Consider the following 26,621-nt stretch of genomic DNA (forward strand, 5'->3'; position numbering starts at 1 on the left):
TTTTCAAGACTGAAGCATAGAAACCCTGCCTGAGTTTCCAGACTATTGTCCTGGGGATTCAGACTCAAGACTGCAACATCAACTCTTCCCTGAATTTACAGCCTGCAGGCCCACCCTGCAGATTTCAGACCTGTTGACAGAGACAGATAGATAGATGATAGATGATAGATAGATAGATAGATAGGTAACCTCATACTGTTTTTATTTCCCCTCTGGAGAACACTGACTAATAATTTTACTATATCCCCGCAGCAGGGCTATAGTTATGTTTCACTATATCCTGGCAACAGGGATATAGTTATGTTTATAATTATAGTAAAATATATTGTGGTAATCATCTCATAAGTCAAATCATTATGCTGTACACCTTAAAACTATACAGTGCTGCATGTCCATTATATCTCAATAAAACTGGAAGGAACAAAAAAGAATTTCAATTCGGGAGACACAGATTCACGTAAAACTGAGTGTTCCGAGAGAGAGTCAGGGGCTTATAAAGACAAAAAGCCACAGGCTGACAAAAATTGCCTGATGAGAATTATGACTGACTCTGATATGAGTCCGGAAATACTTGTCCTTAAGGGATCACAAGTTATTTTAGGGTAGGGCCCAAGAAGTATCTTGAGTTTCTGGCAGATGTTCTGGATGACTTCATTAGGACAATAAATGGTCAAAAGGTCAGATTGCATCCAGGCTGAGACATGCATATGTCACACCCCTTAATGGCCTCCCAGCTCCACTTTAGAGAGCCCTCTTTAGGGAGCATTACCGACTCCATTTTTATTTTTCTTTCACAAAAGGCAGTATGAAATTTGTCCCTGATTTCTGCTGAAGTGAACAACTGTACAATACCACACAAAGCGAAGAAACTTCGTATTCTATTACAAGTTAATCACTGAGGGGATGTTGCCTACAAGCTTAAATTATACACAATGGCCCATCTCTGGGAACCCTGCCTCCCAGGTAATGAGCATTAAGCTAAAGTACCTTTGTTTAGCTCCCAGGAAGCATGCTGACCAGGCCCACCTGTGAATGACTGCAGGGAGGAAAAAGAGGAAAACAGTAACACCTCCCCTCAGGAGGCTGATGGGAACCAGGAAGTGTTTGACTTTACTCCCTCCCCTTTCAGTATAAAAGAAGCCTGAATTCTAACTCAGGCTAGATGGTTCTTTGGGACATGAGTCTCCCATCTTCTCAGCCTGCCAGCTTTGCAAATAAGGTCGCTATTCCTTGCTCCAACAACTCGTCTCTCAATTTATTGGCCGGTTCTGCAGCGAGCAGTATGACTAACACAGTGACCCCACCTCAGCTTGAAGCCATTCAGGTGAGCCTCAACTCACTGGCTAGTATTGTATGGATAACAGAGTTTGCCATAGATTCCTTCCTTGCAGGCGAAGCAAAGTCTGTGCCACTTGTAAATTAGCATCGCTACCTGTACTAAGGTATGTGCTGTCGGGGAGAAAAAAGACCTTCCTCTATCCTTCTAGGTTCGTCTGACTGGTCTCAGGATAAAATTGATGTGAGACAGATTAACAGGAGAAAAACAAAAAAAAGCTTACTAACATGTTTACTTCCTGTATACATGGGAGAGACCCAGGAAAATTGAGTAACTCACCAGAATGGCTAAAAACCTCCCCTTAAATACCATCTTCAGCTAAAGACAAAAGAGGATGTTATGGGTAGTGGTTTGGGACTACAAAGTGGAGGAAGGCAATTCACATGGAGATGGAAAAGCAAATGTTTGGAACTCCCTGTAAAAATCTGGAGTGCTCTTTACCGCACCTAACCCATATTCCTTCCAGGTGTCTCTGGTGATGGCGGTCTTTTTGGACCAGGCCCTTTATCTAAACTCTTCAACAGTTAAGGGGGTGGTAAAAAGAAAGACTTCCTGAGTCTTCCACTTCTTAAAATTATTCAGCCTAAAATAATTCTCGTGCCAAAGAGACACGTTTAGGGGTGACCAATTTTGCTTCCTTACAGTGCCTTGGGCCAGATAGCAAAGGTTAATATGGAAACACAAGGAGGAAGCCACCTGCCTTCCCAAGGTCGTCCCTAATGCTTTGGGGGACTCGGCTAGATGCCTGAACCTGAGATTTGGGGGACTTCAGCTGAGATCAACTTCTTTTGCTAAGTCAGGGTCCTGCTGATCGTAGCTCTGATTAAGTGTTGGCTAAGACAAACCCAAAGGATTTGGTGCCCACCAATTTTAGTTGGACTGGTTACAGTGGCCGATGTTCGGGCTAAAGTTCCTTCCGGAATGAGGGGTGGAATCGTGGGGAAGCAAAATTTCCTGGGATTTCTCAGCGATCTTGTAAAAAGCCCTGGCCCTCTGAGACACTCTGTGCAGTGTGAGATTCACATCTACAGCCATTTGTCTAGTTAATTGCTCTGATCTGAAAGGATTCATAAAGTCTCATCCCCCCAGGAGGACCAAATAGTTACAGCTCTGAGTAGGTCCCCGAAGGTGCACCATCTCCCTAGGAATTCACATTTCAAGGAGGAATGAGGCCCAGAAACTTGGAGACTCCGTGTCTGGCTCCTGGAGAGATTTCATCACTGGCAAAGCCCATTAGCTGTTCCCAGGAAATAAAAATAGAATCTGGGTAGTAAAATAAAGTCTAACCTTTTTGCCTTTGTGCTTAGTCTGCTTTCACTGGCTTACAGGGGGCTTCGTGCAGAGGCCTCGCATCCAGCACTTCAGACCCGAGTTCCGGGTGTGAAATATCTGTGCCAATGCTCCAGCTGGGGGTGGGAGGTCCGACCGTATGCAGGAACGCTGCACACAACACCCCCAATCAAGATGGCGGTGGCGGGCCATGTGGGCACTGCGATGGGGAGCAGCTGCGCCTGCTCCTGAGCCTGTCCCGCGAGAACTCCACCCCCTCCCCTGCTGAGGGGATCGCTGTGAAGCAGCCCCGCCCACGGCCTCTTGAGCGGGAGCTTGTGCCTCTGCATTCTTTGATCTAAGAGTAAAGCTTTCTTTTGCTTCTGGACCCAACTCATTCTACTGGTGGGGGCGACACGGGGCAGAAGGACCCTTGTTGGGATGGGTAACAGTTTTACTTACATACCAAAGGCCAGAGTGAGGAGGAGATGCTTCCCAGGAGAGAAGGACGGCTAACTCCCGCCCCTTCACAAGCAGCAGGGAAAACCAGTTTCCTCCCGCCCTTCACCTGCTGACTTACAACAACTGACCTGTTCTCACCATGTTGCCCCAGGTGCAGGCCTGGGCGAGGGGGGGAAGGCCTGTGTATTTACTGTGAGATATTAATAAGAACTCTGTCTGCGATCACAATACGCTGTGGGTGCATTCAGGATGAAATTAAAGAGTATTAAAAGCCCAGCCAAAAGGAGAGAGTGTCTCAAAGAGGTCAGTTATACTGAATGCCAAGAGGAATGAGAAATTCAGTTAGACAAGGACTGGAAAGGTGTCACTTTGATTTAGCGATGTGGAAGTCATCGGTGACTTCGGAGTAGTTTTGAGAGAATGCGGGAAGGAGAAGACAGCCTAGAGCGGGTGGGGATACAGGCAAATCTTTCAAGAAGTTTGTCATGAGAAATGAGATTGCCTGGTACACATGAGAGGGAAAAAACAGGGTGAAAAGTTTACAGAGAGAGGAGATTTGAAATCGACATTGTGAAGAAAGAAGATGCAAATTAGCTAAATATAAGTAGTAGAATAACTTTCTTCAGCAGCACGTAGATGCCTGGGTGAAGGCAAGGGGGGAGAATGATAAGCAATCTCTTATGAAGTTCTGCCAACTAAGTACACTGAAAGGACAGAAGAAAAGGGAATAAAGGATGTAAGTAAGAGTCACTAACATTTTAGCTCTTGGAATTGTTGGGAAGGAAAACACTTCCTCTACCCTCTTACGTTCATTAATTGGGAATCTGCAAATTAAATTGACAAAAGCAGATTACCATGAGAAAAAAACATTTAACTGTGGATGACTACATGCAGGGGTTCACAAAGAAACGTGATTTGAAGGGCTGGCTACAACTGGGGGCTTATATACTACTTAAGTGACAGGGAGTAGGAGAAAGGCATCTTCTGAAAAACATGACTTCTTGGTGGGGGGAGGGAAGGGCACTTATGGGAGAACAAATGACATTTAGGAAAGACAAATGTTACATTAGGAGAATATACGGGAGATATGGTAGTTTTAGGAAAATGTCTGTTTGAGTCTGGTGCTTGGAACTCTTCTCTAAGACTGTTTCCAAAAAGTAAGTAAGTAAATAAATAGAAAAGGTGAAAAGTCTTAGGGGAATTTTATTTCTCCATGAGGAAAGATCTATGAATCAGTGTTTAAAGTTATATATACTAAGTTTTATGGCACTAGAACAATTGTAATACATCCAAACATTGACAATAAGGACTTCCCTGGTGGCACAGTGGTTAAGAATCCTCCTGCCAATGCAGGGAACACAGGTTCGCCCTGGTCCGGGAAGATCCCACATGCCATGGAGCAACTAAGCCTGTGCGCCACGAATACTGAGCCTGCGCTCTAGAGCCCGCATGCCACAACTACTGAAGCCCGCGCGCCTAGAGCCCAGGCTCCGCAACAAGAGAAGCCACCACGATGAGAAGCCCGTAGCCCCCGCTCGCCGCAACTAGAGAAAGTCCGCATGCAGCAACGAAGACTCAACACACTCAAAAATAAATAATATTCAAAAAACCCCCAAACATTGACAATAGCCATAGCAGCAGGATATCCAAATGATGTCTGTCTAAACCTTTAGGTCTGTATATCGTGATAAAATTGGAAATAGAAAAAAGCTATCAATCAACACCACTATATATTAATGACAAGTTTGGTTGTCTGGGTGCTGGTATCAGGGCTCAGTTTGAGTATGTAAAACTCAACAGTGTTTTGATTCACAAAATCTGATTAAAAGTAAGTTAGATGCAGAGAAACATGGTTTAAAATAGTATATACATTTTCATCATACACATAAAATACAAGAATATTTTCCTTTAATCCAGATTTTCACGTCATGTTTAATGGGAAACAACTAAAATGTTATGCAAACAACCCAGGAGGGAAATTTTTACTATTTTTCTTTTAGATCATATAATCTTTCTTCAAAATCTGTACATATTCTCGTGATGTTTTCAAAACTAGATCTTGATTTAGATTTGACTCATCAGTAGCTCCTAGATGAGAAGCTCTATAGCATGCTGATTCAATTCAGCAGCAGCTGAAAAGAAAAAGAAAGGATTATATTCTTTACCTAAAATACTTGAGTTAACTAAATATAAGTTAGTAAAAAAAAAAACCTGAGACCTTTCTAAGCATTCAGAAGAATGAAAAGTATCTATACACGACATAACACAAAATACAAGACTACTAGTATATAATTTGCCTGTGGTTGCACGATGAATTAATTGCTCTTGTGGCTGAGTATCAGAGCTTCTGGCTTTCTCATTCGTCATTCATTTACTCAACAACCATCTGCTAAGGTGCTGTGACAAGCACTGAAATTACAAGATGAAGGTGACACAGTCCACCCTGAAACATCATGCTAGAAACGGGAAAAACAGACAAACAGGCAATTTCCATACAGAGTCATAAATACTATGACAGGTATAAAAGAGGGTACAAGGAACACTCAGAAGTGACACCCAGCTTTGTGTCAATACTGTCAGCTTTTTGGTGGAGGTGGTATGTAAGTGGATACCTGAAGGACAAGGGAAAAGTACGGGAGATGGAGGGAAGAGGCAAATACAAAGACTAAAGGTGAGGAAGAGCACCTGTGGGATTGCAAGCAGTCTATTTGACTAGATGTAGAGCAAAGGGGCAGAGGAAGGTAGTAAAGAGATAAGGCTGAATACTATGGCAGGACCCAAACTGATTTGGGTGTTTTTATTCCATGATAAGGAATTTGGAATTTTTCCTGAGAACGAAAGATAAACCAATGACAAAGTCAATGACAGGAAATTTTAATGTCAGCCACTAAGTGACAGCTACACGAACGTGACTGCTTGAGTCTGGGTTTTTTGGCCTTAATCACTGCCAGAAACTTGAGAAGTTGATAAACCCCATGTTTTCTAATAGTGTCAGTGTGCAGGTTGACAGTTCCACAGGGATGGCAGAAGTAGAGGGGAAGGATATAGCCAGAAATAAAAAGAAATACATAGACTTTTTGAGATTTTTTTTAAAGCTGTGGAACATGCTGAATAAATGAGGAATCAGGATATTTTTCATTATGAATGTTCATTCTTTCACATTTTTTCATTAGATATGTATAAGAAAAGATATTTAACCTATCAATAGTATCTGTCATCCAAACAATGGAAAGAGATGCCATTTACTACTGAATATTTACAGTTTATTTCAGAAATCAATGTCTAAATTTAATTCATAAATTTCAGCAACATACCTTTTTCTAGTACTCTAGTTATATTTTTTTCCATCTCCTGCCACATCTGAAATAAGTCAAATATTATTTAAGTTAGACATTTTTGTAGGAATGATGTATAGCTTATGAAATGTGGCCTTTAAATAATACTTCTAGAGACTAGACCTAATTTGAGGATTGCTTAAATAGAAAAATAATCACATCAATAAAATAAAATAAATTCCTACTTATTTTGATTTTAGATAATAAAGAACATATATATGTAATGTTATTTAGATTAATCGGATAAAAAGTACAATAAATATCAGTCTACTGAATATACATAATTTCAGAGGGTGATATTTGATCTTATTGGTACAAACAAGTTTAAACGATTAAAGTCATATATATATTACAATGAATGCATTACTTTGCAATTCTTAGAAAAATTGCTCTTTCTAAAAGTTTAATCAGTTTTTTACTCTAATGGATCTTTCCTTAAAATGAGTTTTCCTTTCTTATACTTCTATATAACTAAAAGTTTAAGGTATGTTCTATGGTAATAATTTTTCAACATAGAATCTTAAATACATAAAATGGAGAAAATGGTTCCGTTGTAATGTCATGTCAAAATTCTACTGGCAAAAAATTAAGTAAAGGTATTTTGCTGTCTATATTAGGACTGAAACATTTATTTCAGAAAATCTGCTTGAAGAAAGGAAAAGTAGAGGCTAGAGCCAGTTTTCAAACTCAGTTTCTGATTCATGACTTTCTAGAATTAGAAACAAGGAAAACAATACATAATTCTTTAACTGTAACTTTGTTTCCATTCTAGAAATTAGGGCCAACTTTTTGAAACATTTGACTAATTATAGTTATCTACTTAATTATGAAATGTGTGGGAACATTTCAAACTGTATTACAAGTGTCTCCACCTAGAGTGTCCTTTTAGAAATCTTTCCTATAAAAGGCACCCTCTCACTAAACAGGGTCTCAAATAGTATACTGAACATGACAAACACTGTGATGATAATGATATCATGATAGCCAACGCCTTTGTAAATTTTAGGTGCGAAGACAAATTTTTTGGCTAGCAGGTTTCCCAATATTTTCAGAGACTGTTTTCCATAACACTTTTCTGACAACAGCACTGTAGAGAGGCCCTATGAAATGAATAATGTGACGACATTACTAGACAGGTTTTGTGAAATTAATAACTCATAACAGATGAAGGAAGAAGCCTTTACTGAAATAATTTTGTATTACCATTAATAAACACTGCAAAATGTAGGTCACGTTTTTACATGCGTTGAATTAGGGAATGACTCGTGTAGATTACTCTCTTTTCCCCCAAAAGCTCTTTTCCTTCCAAGACCCTTATGTTGATTTCTAGGTGAAGATCATGTTCACCTGGGGGAAGTAGTTGGAAGTCGAACATTAATAAGGAGAACAGGGCTTCCCTGGTGGCGCAGTGGTTGAGAGTACGCCTGCCGATGCAGCGGACACGGGTTCTTGCCGCGGTCCGGGAAGATCCCACATGCTGCGGAGCGGCTGGGCCCGTGAGCCATAGACGCTGAGCCTGCGCGTCCGGAGCTTGTGCTCCACAACGGGAGAGGCCGCAACAGTGAGAGGCCCGCGTACCGCAAAAAATAAATAAATAATAAGGAGAACACACCTGCATTTTTCTTTAAACTGTTCCATTTAACAAAAACACAGAAAGGTGAGAAAATTATACACAGGAAAATAATATATCAGCAAGTTTTAATTTTAAAGATTTTTAGTTAGAAGGATTCTCTCACAACTGGTAGTTTCCAAACTATGTCCCATAGTAATGGAAGGTCCCCCACTGAGGACACTGCAGGACTGAAGGAAAAAGAAGTCACAGCTTCAGGGTCTCCACCACTCCTTTAGCTAAACAGCTCTATATTTGTCTCCGTTTTATATCATACAGTTTCATGCAAAAAAAATTTTTTTTTAAAAAGAAAGGTTCTTTTCTTTGAAAGAAAATTTTTTAAGGTATGAGAGTCATTGATTTAGTCAAAGTCCCTAATTTTACAAAAGAGGTAACAAAGGCTCAGAGAGACTTTGTCACAAAGCCAACGTGTCACAAAGCCAACGGCCTTCTCACTGAGTCTAGAGAGAGTTCTACGCCAGCTACTTCCTCAGATTAAGAAAAAGAAACACATAGATTTTTAACTATAACTCAGAGAAAATGAATATGTAAAACTTTGTCATGTAGCTCAATAACGTTTGATGCATGACACATGAAATAGTAGCTTTCTAACTAAATTATATGCTTTAAAGGCATGAACAAGAATAAATTATCATAACTGCTATTAGTAGCAGTCAATATATTTAATTTATAAAGCACAGATTTTTTTTTTTTTAACCACAGGACAGGGAACTTGAAGGAGAAAATCTTTAGTTGAATCACACAGGCCAAAATTGAGGAGATTCTTCTTCTTTTTTAAATTATTATTTATTTATTTATTTTTGCGGTACGCGGGCCTCTCACTGTTGTGGCCTCTCTCGTTGCGGAGCACAGGCTCCGGACGCGCAGGCTCAGCGGCCATAGCTCACGGACCCAGCCGCTCCGCGGAATGTGGGATCTTCCCGGACCGGGGCACGAACCCGTGTCCCCTGCATCGGCACGCAGACTCTCAATCACAGCGCCACCAGGGAAGCCTGAGGAGAATTTTCTTTAAAAGGATATTCGTTTCCTCCAAATAAAACTTGGTTTACCGAAATGAGTCAACAAATGAATTATCCACGTTGTGGGTTATTTATGGCAAAATTTAAAACACAAAACAGATTTCTCTTTACTATCTAGCATACTTCAATCTCTCATCATTAGTTTGTATGTACAAAAAACATGAGTGTAATCTCAATTGGAATTTAAATCCAGTCAGAAATTACAGGCTAATTCCTTGGCCTAAAGTTTCAACGTGAGGACTTACACTCCTACCCTCCTCATGAGAGGAGGGGAGATTTACCCAATGCGTGAATTTGGGAGAAGGAACTAAGAAGTGCTGGCTTGCTTCCGAATCTCTTCTTTGAGAAGGTGTGTGTGCCCTCAGCACCGGGAACTGGGGTCTGCTCTCATGCCCGCAGTAAGCAGCCTGCTCTGGGGCGGGGGTCAAGCATTTGCTTCCTCCCCTTAGTCCTAATTTGGGATGAAGTATTCTGAGGCCCACTGTGACTGCACACCTAAAGCACGTCCTCCAATTCGTTAGTTATGTGTCAGTAACAAAGCTCCTTAGTTGATCTCCAGCTGCTGACTCCCGCATGCTGAACTCAGAAGGGGAAGAGAAGTGTCATCTGCCACCTACCCACCACAGCTCCAACAAGGCAGAGGACCACACGACACTGAGGGAACGTTTTCTTCTTCTTCCCTGACTTTATAATTAATGTACATTGTTCAAGACAACCCCCACTATAAAGTAGGGGAAAGGTGAAAGGAACATTTTAGAAAGAAACGTAGTGAAGCCAGTAACAATATGAAGCACAACAAGTATGTGCTCGTTCACCCAACCGTAATATATTACTGTTAAATTATATCTGAGACTGCAGGCTGGAAAATAATGTTGCACTCTCTTTTTAAGACAAATTTGATAAATATATACACACCACACACATACACATGCACACTCATTTCCAAAGTTAATTTATTTTCAGTAATTATTGATACTTTTAAAATTTGATATCACTCATTGTAAATGTCACGAAAATGTAATAAAATCAAGTCATTTAAACCACTTCAATTCATTATCCAATTGTAAACAGGCTAAGGTATGAAGGAAATTACACTTGGCAGTCTGTAGATATTAAGTACATATATTTTGCTGCAGAGAGAAGAACTGAGGAAGAATTTGTAGATCAAAGAGCTGAAAAACTAAGTACAGGAAAAAAAATGAATGAAAGAAAAAGAACTGTTAAGAAGTTGAACTATTACCTCTATCTTTCAAAAGATAAAATGCCTACTCATTTGTCCATGTGGACAAAATGAAGTGGGAACAAGAAGGATTATACTGATATAATAAACTGAGACAATAAACAAGTTTATTGAACTCTGCCTGTGCCTTATGAGAAACTAGCTCAACTACTGTGGTAATTTGATTAGAGTTAAAACTCAAGAGTGGATAGGCACTGCCTTGGTGATGTAAACACGAGGCCTATTTTTTTTAAAAGAAATGTGACTCAATATTCTGGTGAGACACAAAATGTTGTGTCATATAAAAAGTCAAAGTCTTAGGAATATTAATTGTTTTAGCTTCAGTGCATTTGTATGACCACATTTAGAAAGAGAGTTGCTAAACTGAATGGACATTTGAGGAATTTTTTAAATTACTTAAATAAATCATTAGAAAAATTTTCAAAGTGTCAGTAATGCACCAAAAGTCCAAAATCAGTCAATGTAAAATGTAATCCTCCTACTTAAGACAGATTTAAAGGGCATTTATTAACTACTGTGGCCATGCATCGTGTTCGGCACACAAATACCTAAAAACTCTTGAACATAAAAAAATCTTTAAACCAGTGAGATTGTGTCTGTTATAAAGTTGTCTGGAATAGATTTTTAAGTTTTCAGTTCTTGAAAAAATTCGATGTGCAAGAAAATCTAACAGTGATGTAGCTATTTTGGCTAATGTTAACTTTTTGTATTTTATAATAATATAATTAAATAACACAATTGAAAAAAACTGTAAAATTACTTCTGATATATAGGACCAAACATCCCAGAATTAACTAGAATGTGAAAACTGAGGGTAAAATTAGCAAGACAGATACGCAGTAATCTCCTACCCCCACAATGGTATCAACTGCTAAGACTGAACTTCATGTACTGGTGAGGGAGGTAATAAATCTAAGTATTACGTACATGGAGAAAGCTTGCTGCTACAACCAGTGCAACTGAAACCACACACCTAGAGCAGTACTTTGCTATAATTATTTTCCTTAAAGTTAGGGGAAAATGCTGAGTAAGATAAAACTTCACAGTAGGAATAGTCCAAAATGTTAAAACATTGCAAATAAAGGAGAATGATAAACAAATGCAATCTTAATGCCATTTTTAACATTTTACTTTGTAGAATCATAGCTAAAACCTTTAGAAGGCTATTGTTTTATCATGTCCCATCCAAAAACCCACCTCTTTCTATCATTTTAGACAGTACGTTAACACCTCTCATAGTATTATTTTATGTTTTCCTAGTAGAAATTATTATATTCCTAGCAATTCCAGAAGGCACCTTCTTTCTGTAAGTCTTACTAAGAATTAGGTGAACAACAACTGTATAATAACTCTTCCGTGGCATTCTGTAGTCATTATGGAGACATGTCTTTGCACCTTGATAGAGTTAAGTAGTGCTCTTCAATCTCTCTTATTAAAACCAGCACGATTTGGCAAAGACCCCACAAGGGAACTGTGTATACCTAGTAACTACAACACTGAGTTTAAAATAAACGATTTTTCGATTTATCTAGAATTACTAAAAAAATAAACGCCTCTTTCCTCCAAAAAAATTAAAGGAAAAAATTCCCGCAGAAATTTTCTCTCACATTGTTTTTGCATTCACACACTCTTTCATCTTCATCTTGTAAAATGATACATTGTTTGATTTTTGGGGTGAAAACCCATGAGAACATTCTAAGTTTACATCATGCTTAGTAACTGACAGAGGGCTTGACATGCATTTTCTTTCCGACCCTGGAGTCCAGTTTCATGGCTCTGAAGCACTTAGACCCAATTTAGCCACAGCACTGTCTAAGAAACCTTAGCTTTGCTCTTCTATGATTTCTTACGACGTGAAGCCAAATGAGAAAACAGGTTGAGACTTCATTTAACAAGGCCTACTGTTCTCTGCATCAAGAACATCATGAAAACACCATCAAAACCATAACCCCGTGTGCACTGAGTGAGATGCATATTTTAATAACAATGATACACAATGAAAACTAGTTGCAATTTAAAGACTTCCCATCATAGTCATCATTCATCCAGGTGATGGCAAGATAGAGACATAAGTGGACTTCATTTTAAAAATTTAAAGATTTGCTTTATTTACGTATTTAGAAATGTTCTACAATTGCTCAGCAAGACATTTTATAAAAATTCAATAAAAATGCTCTAAGTAAAATAGCAATTAAGGATGCACTCTCATGTACGAAAATGACAAAAAAATTTAACTTAAAAACAGAAATTAACCTATTTAGTGCTACAAGTCTATTTAATTCACAAAAAGGATTTATCTAGGATTCCTTTAAATAAAAAAAAAATCCATGTATGGTTAAGTGTTTGGATGCCAATCATTCACTTATGCTTAGGGGTAGAAAAACTAGGGTGCAGCAAAACTTGAACATGATTATGAACCATTGCCAAACTGAAATCAATTAGAAAGTATATCTTTGGTTATTAGGCAATAATATTTAATTTCTAAAATAGAATTTAACTGCAGTTTTTCGAGAAATTTAAAATTTGTCAGTTTAATTACATTTACTGAATAAAGTTAATGATAAATCTCTCTTGAAAATGAGAAATCCAGGGACTTTAAAAAATCATAAAATTTCTGTCTCTTTATTAGCACAATTAATTATGGCTTTTACTTCGTGTGTGTAAGTCAAATAAACAATTCAGAATTTCACCAAATTAAAAACAAGAATTATTATCAGAAATCTGAAACCCAAGGAAAAAAGGGTAATATAACTAACCTTGGTCCAGTAAATCTCCATGCTCGCATGTGAAGGGCGCCAACTTGAGGTAGAAATCCCTAAGTTTTCTCCTGGAGTAAGATATCTAGTGAGCACTAAACGATTATTAATATTTCCTACACAAGGTGGCTTCAGGACTGGCCTCGTAGTAAGAGTGCTGAGTAAAGATCTGTGCTGCTGTTTCTCCACCAGTAGTTTGGTACTGACCTTTGCCAGCTTCTTATTAGTCCTGGGAAGATGGCAAAACACCAATTTCATTCATTGAATTTTCCCTAAATGATTTGCATTTCTTAAATTGTCATAATAGTAAATGGAATGAACCATTAAACCACGTTTTAACACTGAAAATGGGTCAGAGCAGACCTATTATAAACAATTCTAGGTGTAAAATTATTCTAAAGAAGTATATATGTGTCTGGGGGATCCTTAACTAACAAGTCAGTCAAAGTCGGGAGAGGAGAGAAATGGCGTCAGAGATGGAGATGGCTTAACAGGTGACGCTTGCTGCCTTCTGCGATGGCTGCACTTAGACACCCACCTTTAGTAAACCAGTCCAGGGATGAAAACACAAACCATCCCTCAAAGACATTTTCAAGCATTTGCTTTCACCACCCCTGTATACACATTTCGCTCATTACCTCAGAGGAATTAAGCATTCGGCACTGAGGAATAATCTAGAGCAGCGGTCCCCAACCTTTCTGGCACCAGGGGCCAGTTTCGTGGAAGACAACTTTTCCATGGATGGGGGTGTATGGGGGTTGTCAGGATGGTTCAGGCGGTAATGCGAGCGATGGGGTGCGATGGGGGGGCGGCAGGTGAAGCTTTGCTGGCTTGTCCACCGCTCACCTCCTGCTGTGCGGCCCGGTTCCTAACAGGCTGTGGACAGGTACCGGTAACACTGTTACTGAGGCACTGGGGGTGGGATCTGCCCTTGCGGTCTTCCACGCACACCCTCACGCAGGCCACCATGTTATTTTTAGACACTTTGTGAATTATACGGCCCTTCGCCCCTCTGTTACTTTCCCCTTATTTCACAAGCATGCCTTTATGTAGAGCAGAAAAACTTCAGATACAGTAGTTTGTCTCAGGGCGCCCTCTAGCGATGATACCAAAGATCATAATCAAGAAAGTAAATTTACCAAATGCTAAAATGTGACGCTTTGCGTTTAAGCGGTAATCTTCCAAAAAATAATTAAACTCGTTAATATTTCTATTTACGGGAATTCCAACAAGAAATTTTATCTCAATTACAAAGTTTCAAAAACACTTAGCTTAAAGACTAAATCAGGTTAACTATTGGGTTGGCCAAAAAGTTCGTTTGGGTTTTTCCAGTAACATCTTACGGGAAGACACATAGAACTTTTTGGCCAACCCAATATATGAAAATATAAAAAATAAAGTTATGTAAAACCAACAAAAAGGTGGGGAGATGCAAACTGGACTCACATTTTAAAGGTGACTTCACTTACTAACATCATTTTCCAAAGTTATACTATCTAGTTAGCTTTCACTTCCTACTAATCTCATGAACCTGGCTCAATAAAAATTATGCTTTAGAGGCAAATTAATGAGCTAAATTTAAATTTATTTTCTATGATTCTACGTTTTGACTTACTTGTTTCGTTTATTTGCCAATGACTTTCTAACTTTTAGTTCTTCGAGGTAGAGTTGCTTATATTTTTCCAACTCTGCTTTAGTAGAATCTTCTTGAAAAGTTTTCATTTTGGAGAGTTCAGATTCCAGATCTTTAATTCTGAGTTCCATTGGACTTCTTATTGAAGCATTATGATTCTCTCTTAACTGCTCTAAGTTTTCTTGAGATGCTGCTTGTGTCTAAAGTCAAATAAAAACATACATGTTTAAAATAATTATAACCTGAATAATTATAGTATATTTGTTCCCTTCAGTTTTGTGTCAATGATTCAGAGAGCAATTTTAAATGTGAAAAAAAAGCTGAACTTTAAAAATATTTATCATCAATGTAAACTGAGTTAAATCTTAATTATAAAATTAAAGTTGGATCATTCTTATATTCGTACTCATGTAATCTGATAATTCAAAGAATAATAGGATCAATTTTAAAATTTTTAAATTGAACAATACAGCTAAGAATAATCCAAGAGTATAGTACAATTTCTAAATCATAATATTTTCTTTTCATCCTAATAGTTTTGTTTTATACCAGGTGGTCTTAAAAATAAAATGATTCCCTAGTGAGAATCGTTCTGAAAGATCAATTTAGTGAGAATAATGATGGAAACTGAAATATTTAAAGGGAGAAACAAATGCCACCTTCCTTCCAGAAACTTAGAAAACAAACTGCTATAAGGGAAGTAGAAGAAACATATAAAATGTATACATCCGAAATGTAATTTATAAATGTGAAGTGAATTAAAGCACATTACAGATCAAAAAATTAACCTGTAAAAATAGGTTGATTTCTTTTAATTTTTCTATTATATCCTGTCTTGCTCTTTCTTCAACCTCCCGTTTATACTGCTCTACTTGACTGTGTTCTATCATATTCATTTCTATATGACTTCTGAGGTTCACTACTTCTTGTTCCAACTTCTTTTTATTCTTCTCTAGTTTTTCACATTTCTTTTGCATTACTTTCATAGATAATAACTCCTGTTGAAGAACTCGATTTTTTGCACCCAGATGTAGACATTTTGAAGATGCAGTTTCCAGTTCTGCTGTAAGGTCATCAATCTTCATGAATAAAATAAAATCGCTTGGTAATTAGGGATGTAGACTGAGAATAGCCTAACTCAAAACCAGTATCCACTTTTAAAATAAATTCAGTTACAATAAAATGGTGTCTATATTGTAGCGTGTAGGACCTTGAATTACTAAGAAAATGAAGAAAAAAGTTCAAACCACCAAGAGCCACAAATATATATCCTTCACTGTCATCATTGTTACACAAAATTTGCATTTGATTTTATACTTATATTCTTCTATTGTTTCATGCCTTTCCTCCATAAAATGACTATAAGTCACCTCTTAGTAGAAAGCCTCTTACTCCTTCCCCACGCCCATCTTAACCCGCCATGATTTTTAAAGTTTTAGGGATATCATATTGAGTTATTTGGGGCTGAATTAATAAATGCCTCCCAGAATAAGACTCGGAAAATCAGACTCTAATGAGTCTTGTAAATATGGCTACTAATACCATAAGCCTTTTTTCTGAACTACAAATATTTTATGCTAATTTGAATTGCATTCCAAGGAGAAGTGCTTCACAGGGTTAAGGAGAAATCACATCTCCCAGTGTAATAGTTTAGCGAGATGATCCATACATTTTTCTGAACAAAAAAATGCCATTAATTCTTGTAATGCTTTGTTACTTTCCACATAATAAGAGAACATAGTAAACAAAACAAACAAAAAAACTTGCTGGAATTTCAAGGACACTGAGTTGGGAAGAACTACTTCCCTTCAGACAGAATGATTATTTGGTAAGACAAGGCAAGTGGATGTGGTAGTTTAAAAACATGTCTACATGTTTTGAAACTGGTGGCGCAGTGGTTGAGAGTCCGCCTGCCGATGCAGGGGACAGGGGCTCGTGCCCTGGTCCGGGAAGATCCCACATGCCGCCGCGGAGCAGCTGGGCCCGTGAGCCATGGCCGCTGAGCCTGCACGTCCAGAGCCTGTGCTCCGCAACGGGAGAGGCCACAACAGTGAGAGGCCCGCGTACCGCAAAAAAAGGAAAAAAAACCCATGTCTACAAATTCTTGGACACTTATGTCACGAAATTCTCAGGGCTTCGCAAGACTGTTAATGGAAGCCTGACGGCCCTTGAAGAGGCTGAAGGTGACAGCTTCTAGGCAAGGGAAGAAAATGACACTGCAACCTGGAGGAAGGGGGACTCTAGCTACAAAGCAGCTGAAAGTAAAACTGATGAGAGGGATAAGCTAAAAAAAAAAAGACTATTGAATATAAAGGATCCAGGACTCATTGCGTTCAAATATCTGTATCCCATTTACAGCATCTCCCCATGCCCAAATAATGCTAAAACAGAGAAACAGCTTCTGGGCTAAGATCAGATTTAGGGTGCTGCCAGGAAAACATGGTCTAAAGATGAGGCCAAGACTGTAGAACCCTTTATTAACACCCTGGAAAGACTTAAGTTGGTGCCTCAAATTCCTTTAAGGATCTTTAAAAAGCATAAGAATTTTAAAGGCATCATCCTACAAAGTTTCCCATCCTACCGTCCTACAACAGCTTCACAAGAAGCCCAAGGGGAAGAGCTTATCTCAAAAAGATTTGGGAGGGTAGCTTTTCCAATGTCATGAACCCCAATAAAATTCACAGGACATTCAAAGCTTTAAAGAGAACTGTGGTAGCAAAAACACCGCTTGCTAGCTTGCATTAACAGAGACCAAGACAGTACAAAATGAGAAGAGGCCTCTGGGATTTTCTTAGAAGTTCTGTAAGTCCCCCTTCCTCCAGGTTTCAGTGTCATTTTCTTCCCTTGCTGGCTTGAGAAACACTACTCAGCTGCAAACACAGGTCATTTCTTATGAAAAGGACGGAACAAAGAGCTCAGAGGGTACAGCAAAGGAGAATCACTTCCATGGTCGGGACTAAGTCCTAATCACAGAGCTGGCAGCAGGTATCAGGCTGTATTGCAGAACTGCTATGGACCAGCATGTCTTCCATTTTCCATTTCTGAAAGGGAGAGTCTTTAGCAGTTTAACAGAATGTTGGTTATGTGGGTGACAGAAGATTTGTCCCTTTAGTTCTCAAGTCTTAGTACTGAGAGGATTGGTACTCAAGGGGCTATACTCTAGAAACCACACCCAGGAGCCTAATCCCCATCCATACCTGGTGAAAAATGGTAAGATCCTGGACTCAAGCCTGAGCCTGACACCGTAACAATTGAGACTTGTGGGGGAACTGAGTAGGGATAAGTGTATTCTTCATGTGGAAGGAATATAAAAATTGTGGCCAGTGGGTAGATTATGCTGGTTTTTAAATGTATCCATAAGTTTTTGAAAAAAATTATCCCATAACAAAAGGTAGACTATGGGCCAAGCATAAGTGACTTATTCCTAATGAACAGAATATGGTGAAAGAGATGCTGTGTGAATTGCAAGGCAAGGTTAGACAAGGCAACACGGCTTCTGCCTGGCTCTTAACCTTGGAACCCAGCCCCATGTTGTGAGGAAGCTCAGGCCACAAAGAGAGCCTAGGTGTTCAGGGTAGGTGTTCCAACTGAGGGGAAGAGAGGCCAGCTGTCCTGGTTATGCTTTTCCTAAGTATAGATTGTGAACAAAATAAATGTTGCTTATTTCAGCTACTAAACTTTGAGGAGATTTTTAGGAAAAAACAGATAGAAAAGTGGATGAAAAAAAGAGATAATAAGAAACATAACTTAGACACAGTAGAAATTGGTTTCCTATAAACTGGAATCTAATAAATGTTGAGATTAATTTAAAATGACAAACAATGCTGATGAGAAGAAGCAGATAACTAGAAGAAAGACCTAAGAACTATTCAGGAGGAAGTTTCGGGCAGGTTCCCTTCACTTACAATTTCTTACAAATAGGCAGGTATGCCTCTTCAGAATTTCCCCTCAAGTTTGAAGATAAGGAAGATTGGTAAGCAAAGAGACATATGAAGTATAATAGTTGAAAAACAACTAGAAATCGTCAGTTTAATTACCAAAATCAGACTTTTTTACCTCATCTCAATTAACTGAAATTCTAAGGGATAGGCAACTTTGAATATGTATTAATCTAGGACTCAATCTTCATTGTCCTTTCCTCAGAGAGGAAATAAAACATCATGGAAGCATTTTTAATCTTCTCAGTAGTAAAACAAATGGAATGTCCTTTGGCAGTATATAATTAAATACAATTTTTCCTTTACCTTACTTAAAGCTTGTTTGTAAGGGAAGGTAGGATATCTCATTTTTACATTGTACCACAGTGCTTCTCTATATCATACACACTGGCTTTGAAATTTTGAAATTCAAATTACTAATCTATTATTTGTCCCAGATAAATTATTACCTTTTTAAAAAAATTTATTTTATTTATTTTATTTATTTTTGGCTGTGTTGGGTCTTCGTTGCTGTGCACAGGCTTTCTCTAGTTGCGGCGAGCAGGGGCTACTCTTTGTGGAGGTGCACAGGCTTCTCATTACGGTGGCTTCTCTTGTTGTGGAACACAGGTTCTAGGTGCATGGGCTTCAGTAGTTGTGGCACACAGGTTCCACAGCTGTGGCTTGCGGGCCCTAGAGTGCAGGCTCAGTAGTTGTGGCGCATGGGCTTAGTTGCTCCATGGCATGTGGGATCTTCCCGGACCTGGGCTTGAACCATTGTCCCCTGCATTGGCAGGCAGATTCTTAACCACTGCACCACCAGAGAAGCCCTACCTGGTTTTTAACAGCTATACTCTTAAAAATTTTTCTTTGGATGGGATGAAATAGTTATTCTATTCATTATGTGTTAAGCTATAAAGTACAGCTATGCATCTCTTTCTTTTTCAATCAAAGAAGGTAGATACAGGGAACTGTGGTTTCTGAGAATGCAGGATCTATGTCAAGAACAAGATCAGCACGAGTGTTATACACAAGAACCACATCAAAAGATGATTTAATTGTGAATTGCAACATGATGGCTTAGAGAGACTTCCAACGAGGAAAGCTGACAGCCCAGACTTAATCTTCTCCTAGATGGTGAAACCTATGGATGAGTCTATGAATTATAATGAGCTAAACATAATGAAGCAGATAGCAGACGAAGTCAGCAGATCTCGTGACCAAGATTTGATGGAAACTGGAGTGAAGTGGGAGGCACTGGGTGAGAGACTAAAGGTCTGAATGGAGGGAGAAAAAAAGGAATGGACTTTACCTTTGTAAACCTACTTCCCATTGTGTCATGGGGTCAGTGAGGCATAAGCTGGCCACAGGCTCCTTCAAGAGGCAAAAAACCTCCACGGAAGTAGAGTTAAAGACATTCCACTACACTGACTTTTTATTATTACATAAAACAACTGGTAAGATGCAAGATGACGAAGAAAGAATTCTCATAAAATCTGACTTGATGCTGGCATAGGACAGACATATAGATCAATGTGTTACCATTGAGGATCTAAAAGGAAAGCCCCACATTTATGGCCAACTGATTGTAAGAGTGCCAAATAATTGAATGAGACAAGAATAGTCTTTTTAACAAATGGTACTGGGACAACAGAATATCCACATACAAAAGAATAAAATTAGACCTCTACCTCATACCATATGTAGAAATTAAGTCAATATGCAAGAGCTAAAACTACAAAATTCTTAGAAGAAAACACAGGTGTTTATCTTCATGACTGGATTTGGCAATTCTTAGATATGACACCAAAAGACAAAAATCGACTAACTGAACTTCATCAATATTAAAGACTTCCGTGTTTTGAAGGACACCATCAAGAAGGGGAAAGGGCAAGGTCCTGAGTGAGAGAAAATACTTGAAAATCCTATATCCAATCGAAGACTTGTATCTAGGATACAAAAAGAACTCTTACAATTCAATAATAAAAAGACAATCCAACTTAAAAATGGGCAAAAAGTTGAATAGACAGTTCTTCAAAGAAGATACACAGATAGACAATAAGCACATGAAAAGTGCCTCAACCTTATTAGTCAACAGCGAAACGCAAATCAAAACCACAATGAGATGCCACTTCACACCTACTAGGATGGCTATAATCAGAAAGACGGGTAATGACAAGTGTTGGCGGGCATGTAGAGAAACTGGAATGCTTACACACTTTGGATAAAAATGTAAAATGGTGCAGCCACTCTGGAAAACAGTACGGCAGTTCCTCAAAAGTTTAAACAGGGTTACCATATGATACAGCAATTCCATTCATAAGTATATTCCAAAAAGAAAGGAAAAAAATATGTTCACACCGAAACCTGGACATGAATGTTCATAGCAGCATTATTAACAATAGCCAAAAAAGTGGAAACCACCCAAAGGTCTATCAACTGATGAATGGATAAATAAATGTGGTATGTCCATACAAATGAATATTATTCAGCAATAAAAAGAAATAAAGTATTGAACCACGCTACAAAACAGATGTACCTTAAAAATATTATGCTGAATGAAAGAAGGCAGTCACAAATTACCCCATATTCTGTGATTCCACTGACATGAAATATCCAAAATAGGCAAATCTATAGAAACAGGGAGTACAGTCGTGGTATTAGGGCTGGGAATATGAGGAAGGGAAAACTGGCACAGGGTGATGGCTAAAAAGTATAGGGTTTCTTTTTAGGGTGATGAAAATGGTCTAAAATTGATTGTGGTGATAACTGTATAACTCTTTGAATATACTAAAAGTCACTGAATTGTACAGTTTAAATGAGTGGACTTCATGGTATGTTCATTATATTTCAATAAAGCTGTCACCAAAAAATAATGGATGCTTTGGGGTAATGGTGTGCTGCTCAGCTTCAGATCCCTAGCCATGGTTCAAGACACAAACAGTCAACAGTGTGCCCTTTTTATGGAAAAAATATATAGGAAAAAGCTGTCTTTTTTACTGGTATCAAGTCTAAAAAATTAAGAGACAAATCTATGTTTCACTGCTCAAAGCATGGAGTGATTTATATTTCCCCCAATTAAGTGGCTTTTTGGTCCCCAAACTGATTAAAAATTACCTTATGTTTTAGCATGTTAATCTGAATATCCATTTCACTTTGACTGGTTTTTAAATCTCCATGGAAACTAAGCTCTCCATTTTCATATTCATTTAACTTCCTTCTTGCCATTTTTAAGAGTTTCTTAAGTCTGTAGAAATGTCTAGAATGAATAAGTCAAGTTCTTTAAGAGTAGATAATTAATAACTATTTAAACAGATATATGTTCTATCATATAAAATAAACTCTATAAATTATAATCCTTTCTCATCTGTTCTAATCTAATATGGTTTGAAAGCATAATAACTAACTTATAATCTTAGGTAAATAATATGAAGAAAAATTTTATGACACATGCTAAGTAAAGAGTTAATATAGTATGTGTATACATATATTATACGGTTCTTATAAGGAAGCTGTTATTAGTATCCATTTTTAGTATGTTAATATGAAATACTAACTTATTATTAAACACTAGTTATAAACCAGACATCAGTATCCAAGCTGAAGAAGAAGAGCATATCATATATGAATGTTTTGAAAAGACACAAAAAGACATTTTGGTACCTACTGACCACAGCCTCTACAAGAAGCAAAGAAATAACACACAAAAAATCATCGACACTCACTCACTCAAAATAGAAAAAGAAACAAGAAAGAACAATCTTTGGAGTCTGAGCTGATGGAGAAGAAAACCAGGCTGAGCTTCATAAAAAAGGAAATCAGCAGAGAGAGAATGTGTACCAGTCTCTTCAAGCTGTTTTAAGAGATCTAGAAATCTTGCCCAGCACAATGTTAACAAAATGCCAAGCAATGTAGAGAAAATTAAATGAGAGAAAAATACTAATGAGAATCAGGGAAGAACCATAAGTACAATACCAAAATCCACAGATGCTCAAGTCCTCCTAAGCACATACTCCTGTATACTTTAAATCATCTCTAGATCACTTATAATACCTAATACAAGGTAAGTGCTATGTAAATAGTTATAAATACAATGTAAATAAATTCTATGGAAATAGTTGCCACCTGAGGCCAATCCAAGTTTTGCTTTTGGGAACTCTCTGGAATTTTTTTCCCCCTGAATACCTTCAATCTGAGGTTGGTTGAATCTGTGGATGCTGAGGGCAAACTGTGCTCAGCAAATAACCAGAAAGGAAGCCATGTGGAGGCATCACAGACATTGGGAAACACTCTATTTTTTTTTTTTTTTTATAATCTGAGTGGTCAAAACATGAACATTAATTTTATTATTCTTTAAGTCATACATATGTTTTTGTACGTATATTTTAGAACTAAACTTTTAGAGCAGAAAGAAAACATAAGCAAAATCAAGATAGTTTTTGATGTTGTTAAACAGTGACACAAATAGGTTTTTAGATATTAAAATACTTGAACGCTGAAGGGGAAGAACACAACTAAAAGAGGGCAGGATTACCCAAAAAGAGCAAAGATATCTTGCAGACATAAAAATTCAAGGTAGATGATGGAGAGCAGAGTGACATTACTATATGCAAGGCACACTATTGTTATTGTTTTAGAAATCATTAAAGAGGAACTGTAATACTGGGGCACTCAAAACAGTTTCAGATTGTGCTGTGAGTTTCTAAAGTTAACTTTTAAATAGGATGGATGATTTGTTTAAGTATGAATATACACATATAAAATGAATTTGTATCTAAGGTTTTAATAAAACAAAATTATAGTTAAATCAATTAATGAAATTATCAGAAATATTAAAATCTTACCCAGTAATCTCTTTTTCTAATTCAGTATTTTTCTTCATTACTCGATCCAAACTATATTCCAGAGACTGTTTTAGCTCAATATATTTCTTTAATTGCTCCTTTTCATCCTCAAAAAAAATTAATTAGTTTTTAAAACCTAGAGACTTATTCTTCTTTCTTAAAAATATTACTTCTCATGAGTTCATGAGTAATATACGCTTATAGTGAAACACAGTTTATAAACCTGATGCCAATAAGGACAGATTTCAAAAATAATGACTTTTCTTGAAACAGCTTATATTGATTTTTCATTTTCATCATTTCATCATTTTTCTAGAATTTAAATTGCCAAAATTTATTTGTTAAAAACAGACGTTTGGGGACTTCCCTGGTGGCATGGTGGATAAGACTCCGTGCTCCCAATGCAGGGGGCCTGGGTTCAATCCTTAGTCAGAGAACTAGATCCCACATGCAGGCCGCAACTAAGAGGTTGCATGCCACAACTAAGGAGCACACCTGCTGCAACTGGGGAGCCCGCCTGCTGCAACCAAGACTTGGAGCAACCAAATAATAATAATAATAATAAATTAATACGTAAATAAATAACACAGAGGTTTTTACACGTTAATGAAATTTTTTTAAAGAGTGGTTATATTTACGTTTTAGTTTCTAAAGATGCCCTAGAAACATTTTCATTAATGGTTTAAGATATTCCAGGTTTTGTTAAATCACATCTTACTAATATAATCTTTGAAAAATTCCCACACAAGATAAAGCCTTTCATTCTCTGTAAGCATTCTTCCATAGGTTACAATTTCTCCATTTCTATTAACCATTCTTCTCTTTAAATAAAGTTTAAGTCTTCTGTACACTAAATAAAAATGTAACTTCAGGCTTCTCTGGTGGCGCAGTGTTTGAGAGTCTGCCTGCTGATGCAAGGGACACGGGTTCGTGCCCCAGTACGGGAAGATCCCACATGCCTTGGAGTGGCTGGGCCCGTGAGCCATGGCCGCTGAGCCTGCGCGACCGGAGCCTGTGCTCCGCAACGGGAGAGGCCGCAACAGTGAGAGGCCCACGTACCGCATAAAAAAAAAATGTAACTTCTTCTTGATTCTTGTAGCTTTTTCTCTCATCCTTTTTCTCCCTCACTCCCGCTACTGGACTCTTACATTCTTTTTTTAAATTAATTAATTAAATTTATTTATTTATTTTTGGCTGTGTTGGGTCTTTGTTGCTGCGTGCGGGCTTTCTCTACTTGTGGTGAGCAGGGGCTACTCTTCGTTGTGGTGCGTGGGCTTCTCATTGCAGTGACTTCTCTTGTTGCAGAGCATGAGCTCTAGGCACATGGGCTCAGTAGTTGTGGCTTGCGGGCTCTAGAGCGCAGGATCAGTGGTTGTGGTGCACAGGCTTAGTTGCTCTGCGGCATGTGGGATCTTCCCGGACCAAGGCTCGAACCCGTGTCCCCTGCATTGGCAGGTGGATTCTTAACCACTGCGCTACTAGGGAAGACCGGGACTCTTACATTCTTTAACGCATGGTCTCATCCATAATTCATCTTTCATCACTTATTCTCTTCTTTTACACTAAATTGACTTTCAATCTTGTAACTCCACTAAAAGTTTTGAGGGTCATCAAGAACCGTTTCTTATTCAGTCCTTACCCTGCTTCACTTCTCAGCAGCAACCGCGAACATGACCACACTCTGCCTCTGCTCCTCTGAGCCCACCTCAGTCTGAATGACAGTAACCCTTGATGTTCAGTCCTTGACCCTTTCTAATCCTCTTTCTAAATTCTCTCAGGGCTCCTTACATCTCAAGGCTTCGTACCAGATTCCCTAACCTGCCTTTCCAGCCTTGACCCCTTTGCTGAGATCACCTGTACTTTTCTCTCCCCCTTCTTGCTCCTCATAGACAACATCCTCAGCCACACTCATGAGCCATTACTCAGTGTGGATTATCCTTGTACAGAGCTATTCTTGGACACTTTACGTTTATTCTTATTGGTGTTACTTTGAGTGTAGTGTTATTTTCTAATCTTGGGGGGCACCCTCACCCTTAGGATGTTGACCAGCATACTTTGTCTTTATTTTCTTTTACAATGCGAAAAGTTTTTCACAAGGATCAGATTACCAATTATTTGCCCTTGTTTTCTTCTTCTTTTTTTTTTTTGGCTGCATTGGATCTGCGTTGCTGCGTGTGGGCTTTTTCTAGTTGAGGTGAGTGGGGGCTTCTCTTCACTGTGGTGCGTGGGCTTCTCACTGCAGTGGCTTCTCTTGTTGCAGAGCACAGGCTCTAGGAACGTGGGCTGCAGTAGTTGCAGCACATGGGCTCAGTAGTTGTGGCTCGCAGGCTCTAGAGTGCAGGCTCAGTAGTTGTGGTGCACGGGCTTAGTGGCTCCCTGGCATGTGGGATCTTCCCGGACCAGGGATCAAACCCATGTCCAATGCACTGGCAGGCGGATTCCTAACCACTGCACCGGGGAAGTCCCTGCCCTTGTTTTCTTTTGAATAATTTCCTATTCCATAGAGACCTGACCTTATGGAAGTCTTCTGACACTCCTTTCAGGTGAATACTCAACTATATTGTTTGGAGTCTTGAGTCAGCTAGAGCTCTCTCTTCTTCCCGGCCCAGATTCTTCATCTCAACACTGTGCTGACCATATATCTTAACTCAGGTTGGCTCTGGCCTGGGGATTCCTGAGATGAGAACTTTAGGAGAAGCCAGGGCTACTGACTGAGTTGGTGAAAAGCTCTCTCATTAAATTTTTGATTTGTGTAGACCTTAAAGTGGCCAATAATTCTATGTCATAATCCTAACTCATTTCTATAGGAATCTACAGAAAATCCCTCATTATTTTTTTTAATACGCTTACTCAGTGTGGGGTATCCTTACAAAATTTTCAATTTCTGATACCCAAATAGATGTGTTTGACAATGTAAGGGGACATCTGGCATTCTCATTCACATGAGACTCCTTTTGTCAACATATTGTGTTGTCACTCGTATGAAAAGTATGCTAATACAATGTGACTAATGCATATCAAGTCTAGAAAAAATAATTTTCAATGTTTCTTTGAACACAAGAAGGGCCAGTCAATAGAATGTTCTAGTCCCCCTGATAGGTATATCTGTATAATGACACTGCATGAATCTAACTATTGTGATGGAAAGAAACGAGTTGATAGGCGCATCTACCTCATCCC

General features: G+C 38.4%; 1 protein-coding gene across 1 annotated transcript in view; it reads right to left on the minus strand.

The window, feature by feature from the left end:
- Positions 1–4,985: 4,985 nt before the first annotated feature.
- Positions 4,986–26,621, minus strand: part of LOC132488545 (ankyrin repeat domain-containing protein 26-like) — a 114,357-nt gene continuing 92,721 nt past the window's right edge. Inside the window, 8 exon segments of the mRNA XM_060096843.1 lie at positions 4,986–5,168; positions 5,171–5,199; positions 6,382–6,427; positions 13,048–13,276; positions 14,663–14,880; positions 15,469–15,759; positions 21,715–21,844; positions 23,442–23,548. Coding sequence (XP_059952826.1) covers positions 5,064–5,168; positions 5,171–5,199; positions 6,382–6,427; positions 13,048–13,276; positions 14,663–14,880; positions 15,469–15,759; positions 21,715–21,844; positions 23,442–23,548 — 1,155 coding nt within the window. The 3' untranslated portion in view covers positions 4,986–5,063.

Source organism: Mesoplodon densirostris, chromosome 4, assembly GCF_025265405.1.
Source record: "Mesoplodon densirostris isolate mMesDen1 chromosome 4, mMesDen1 primary haplotype, whole genome shotgun sequence".
Classification (NCBI taxonomy): Eukaryota; Metazoa; Chordata; class Mammalia; order Artiodactyla; family Ziphiidae; genus Mesoplodon; species Mesoplodon densirostris.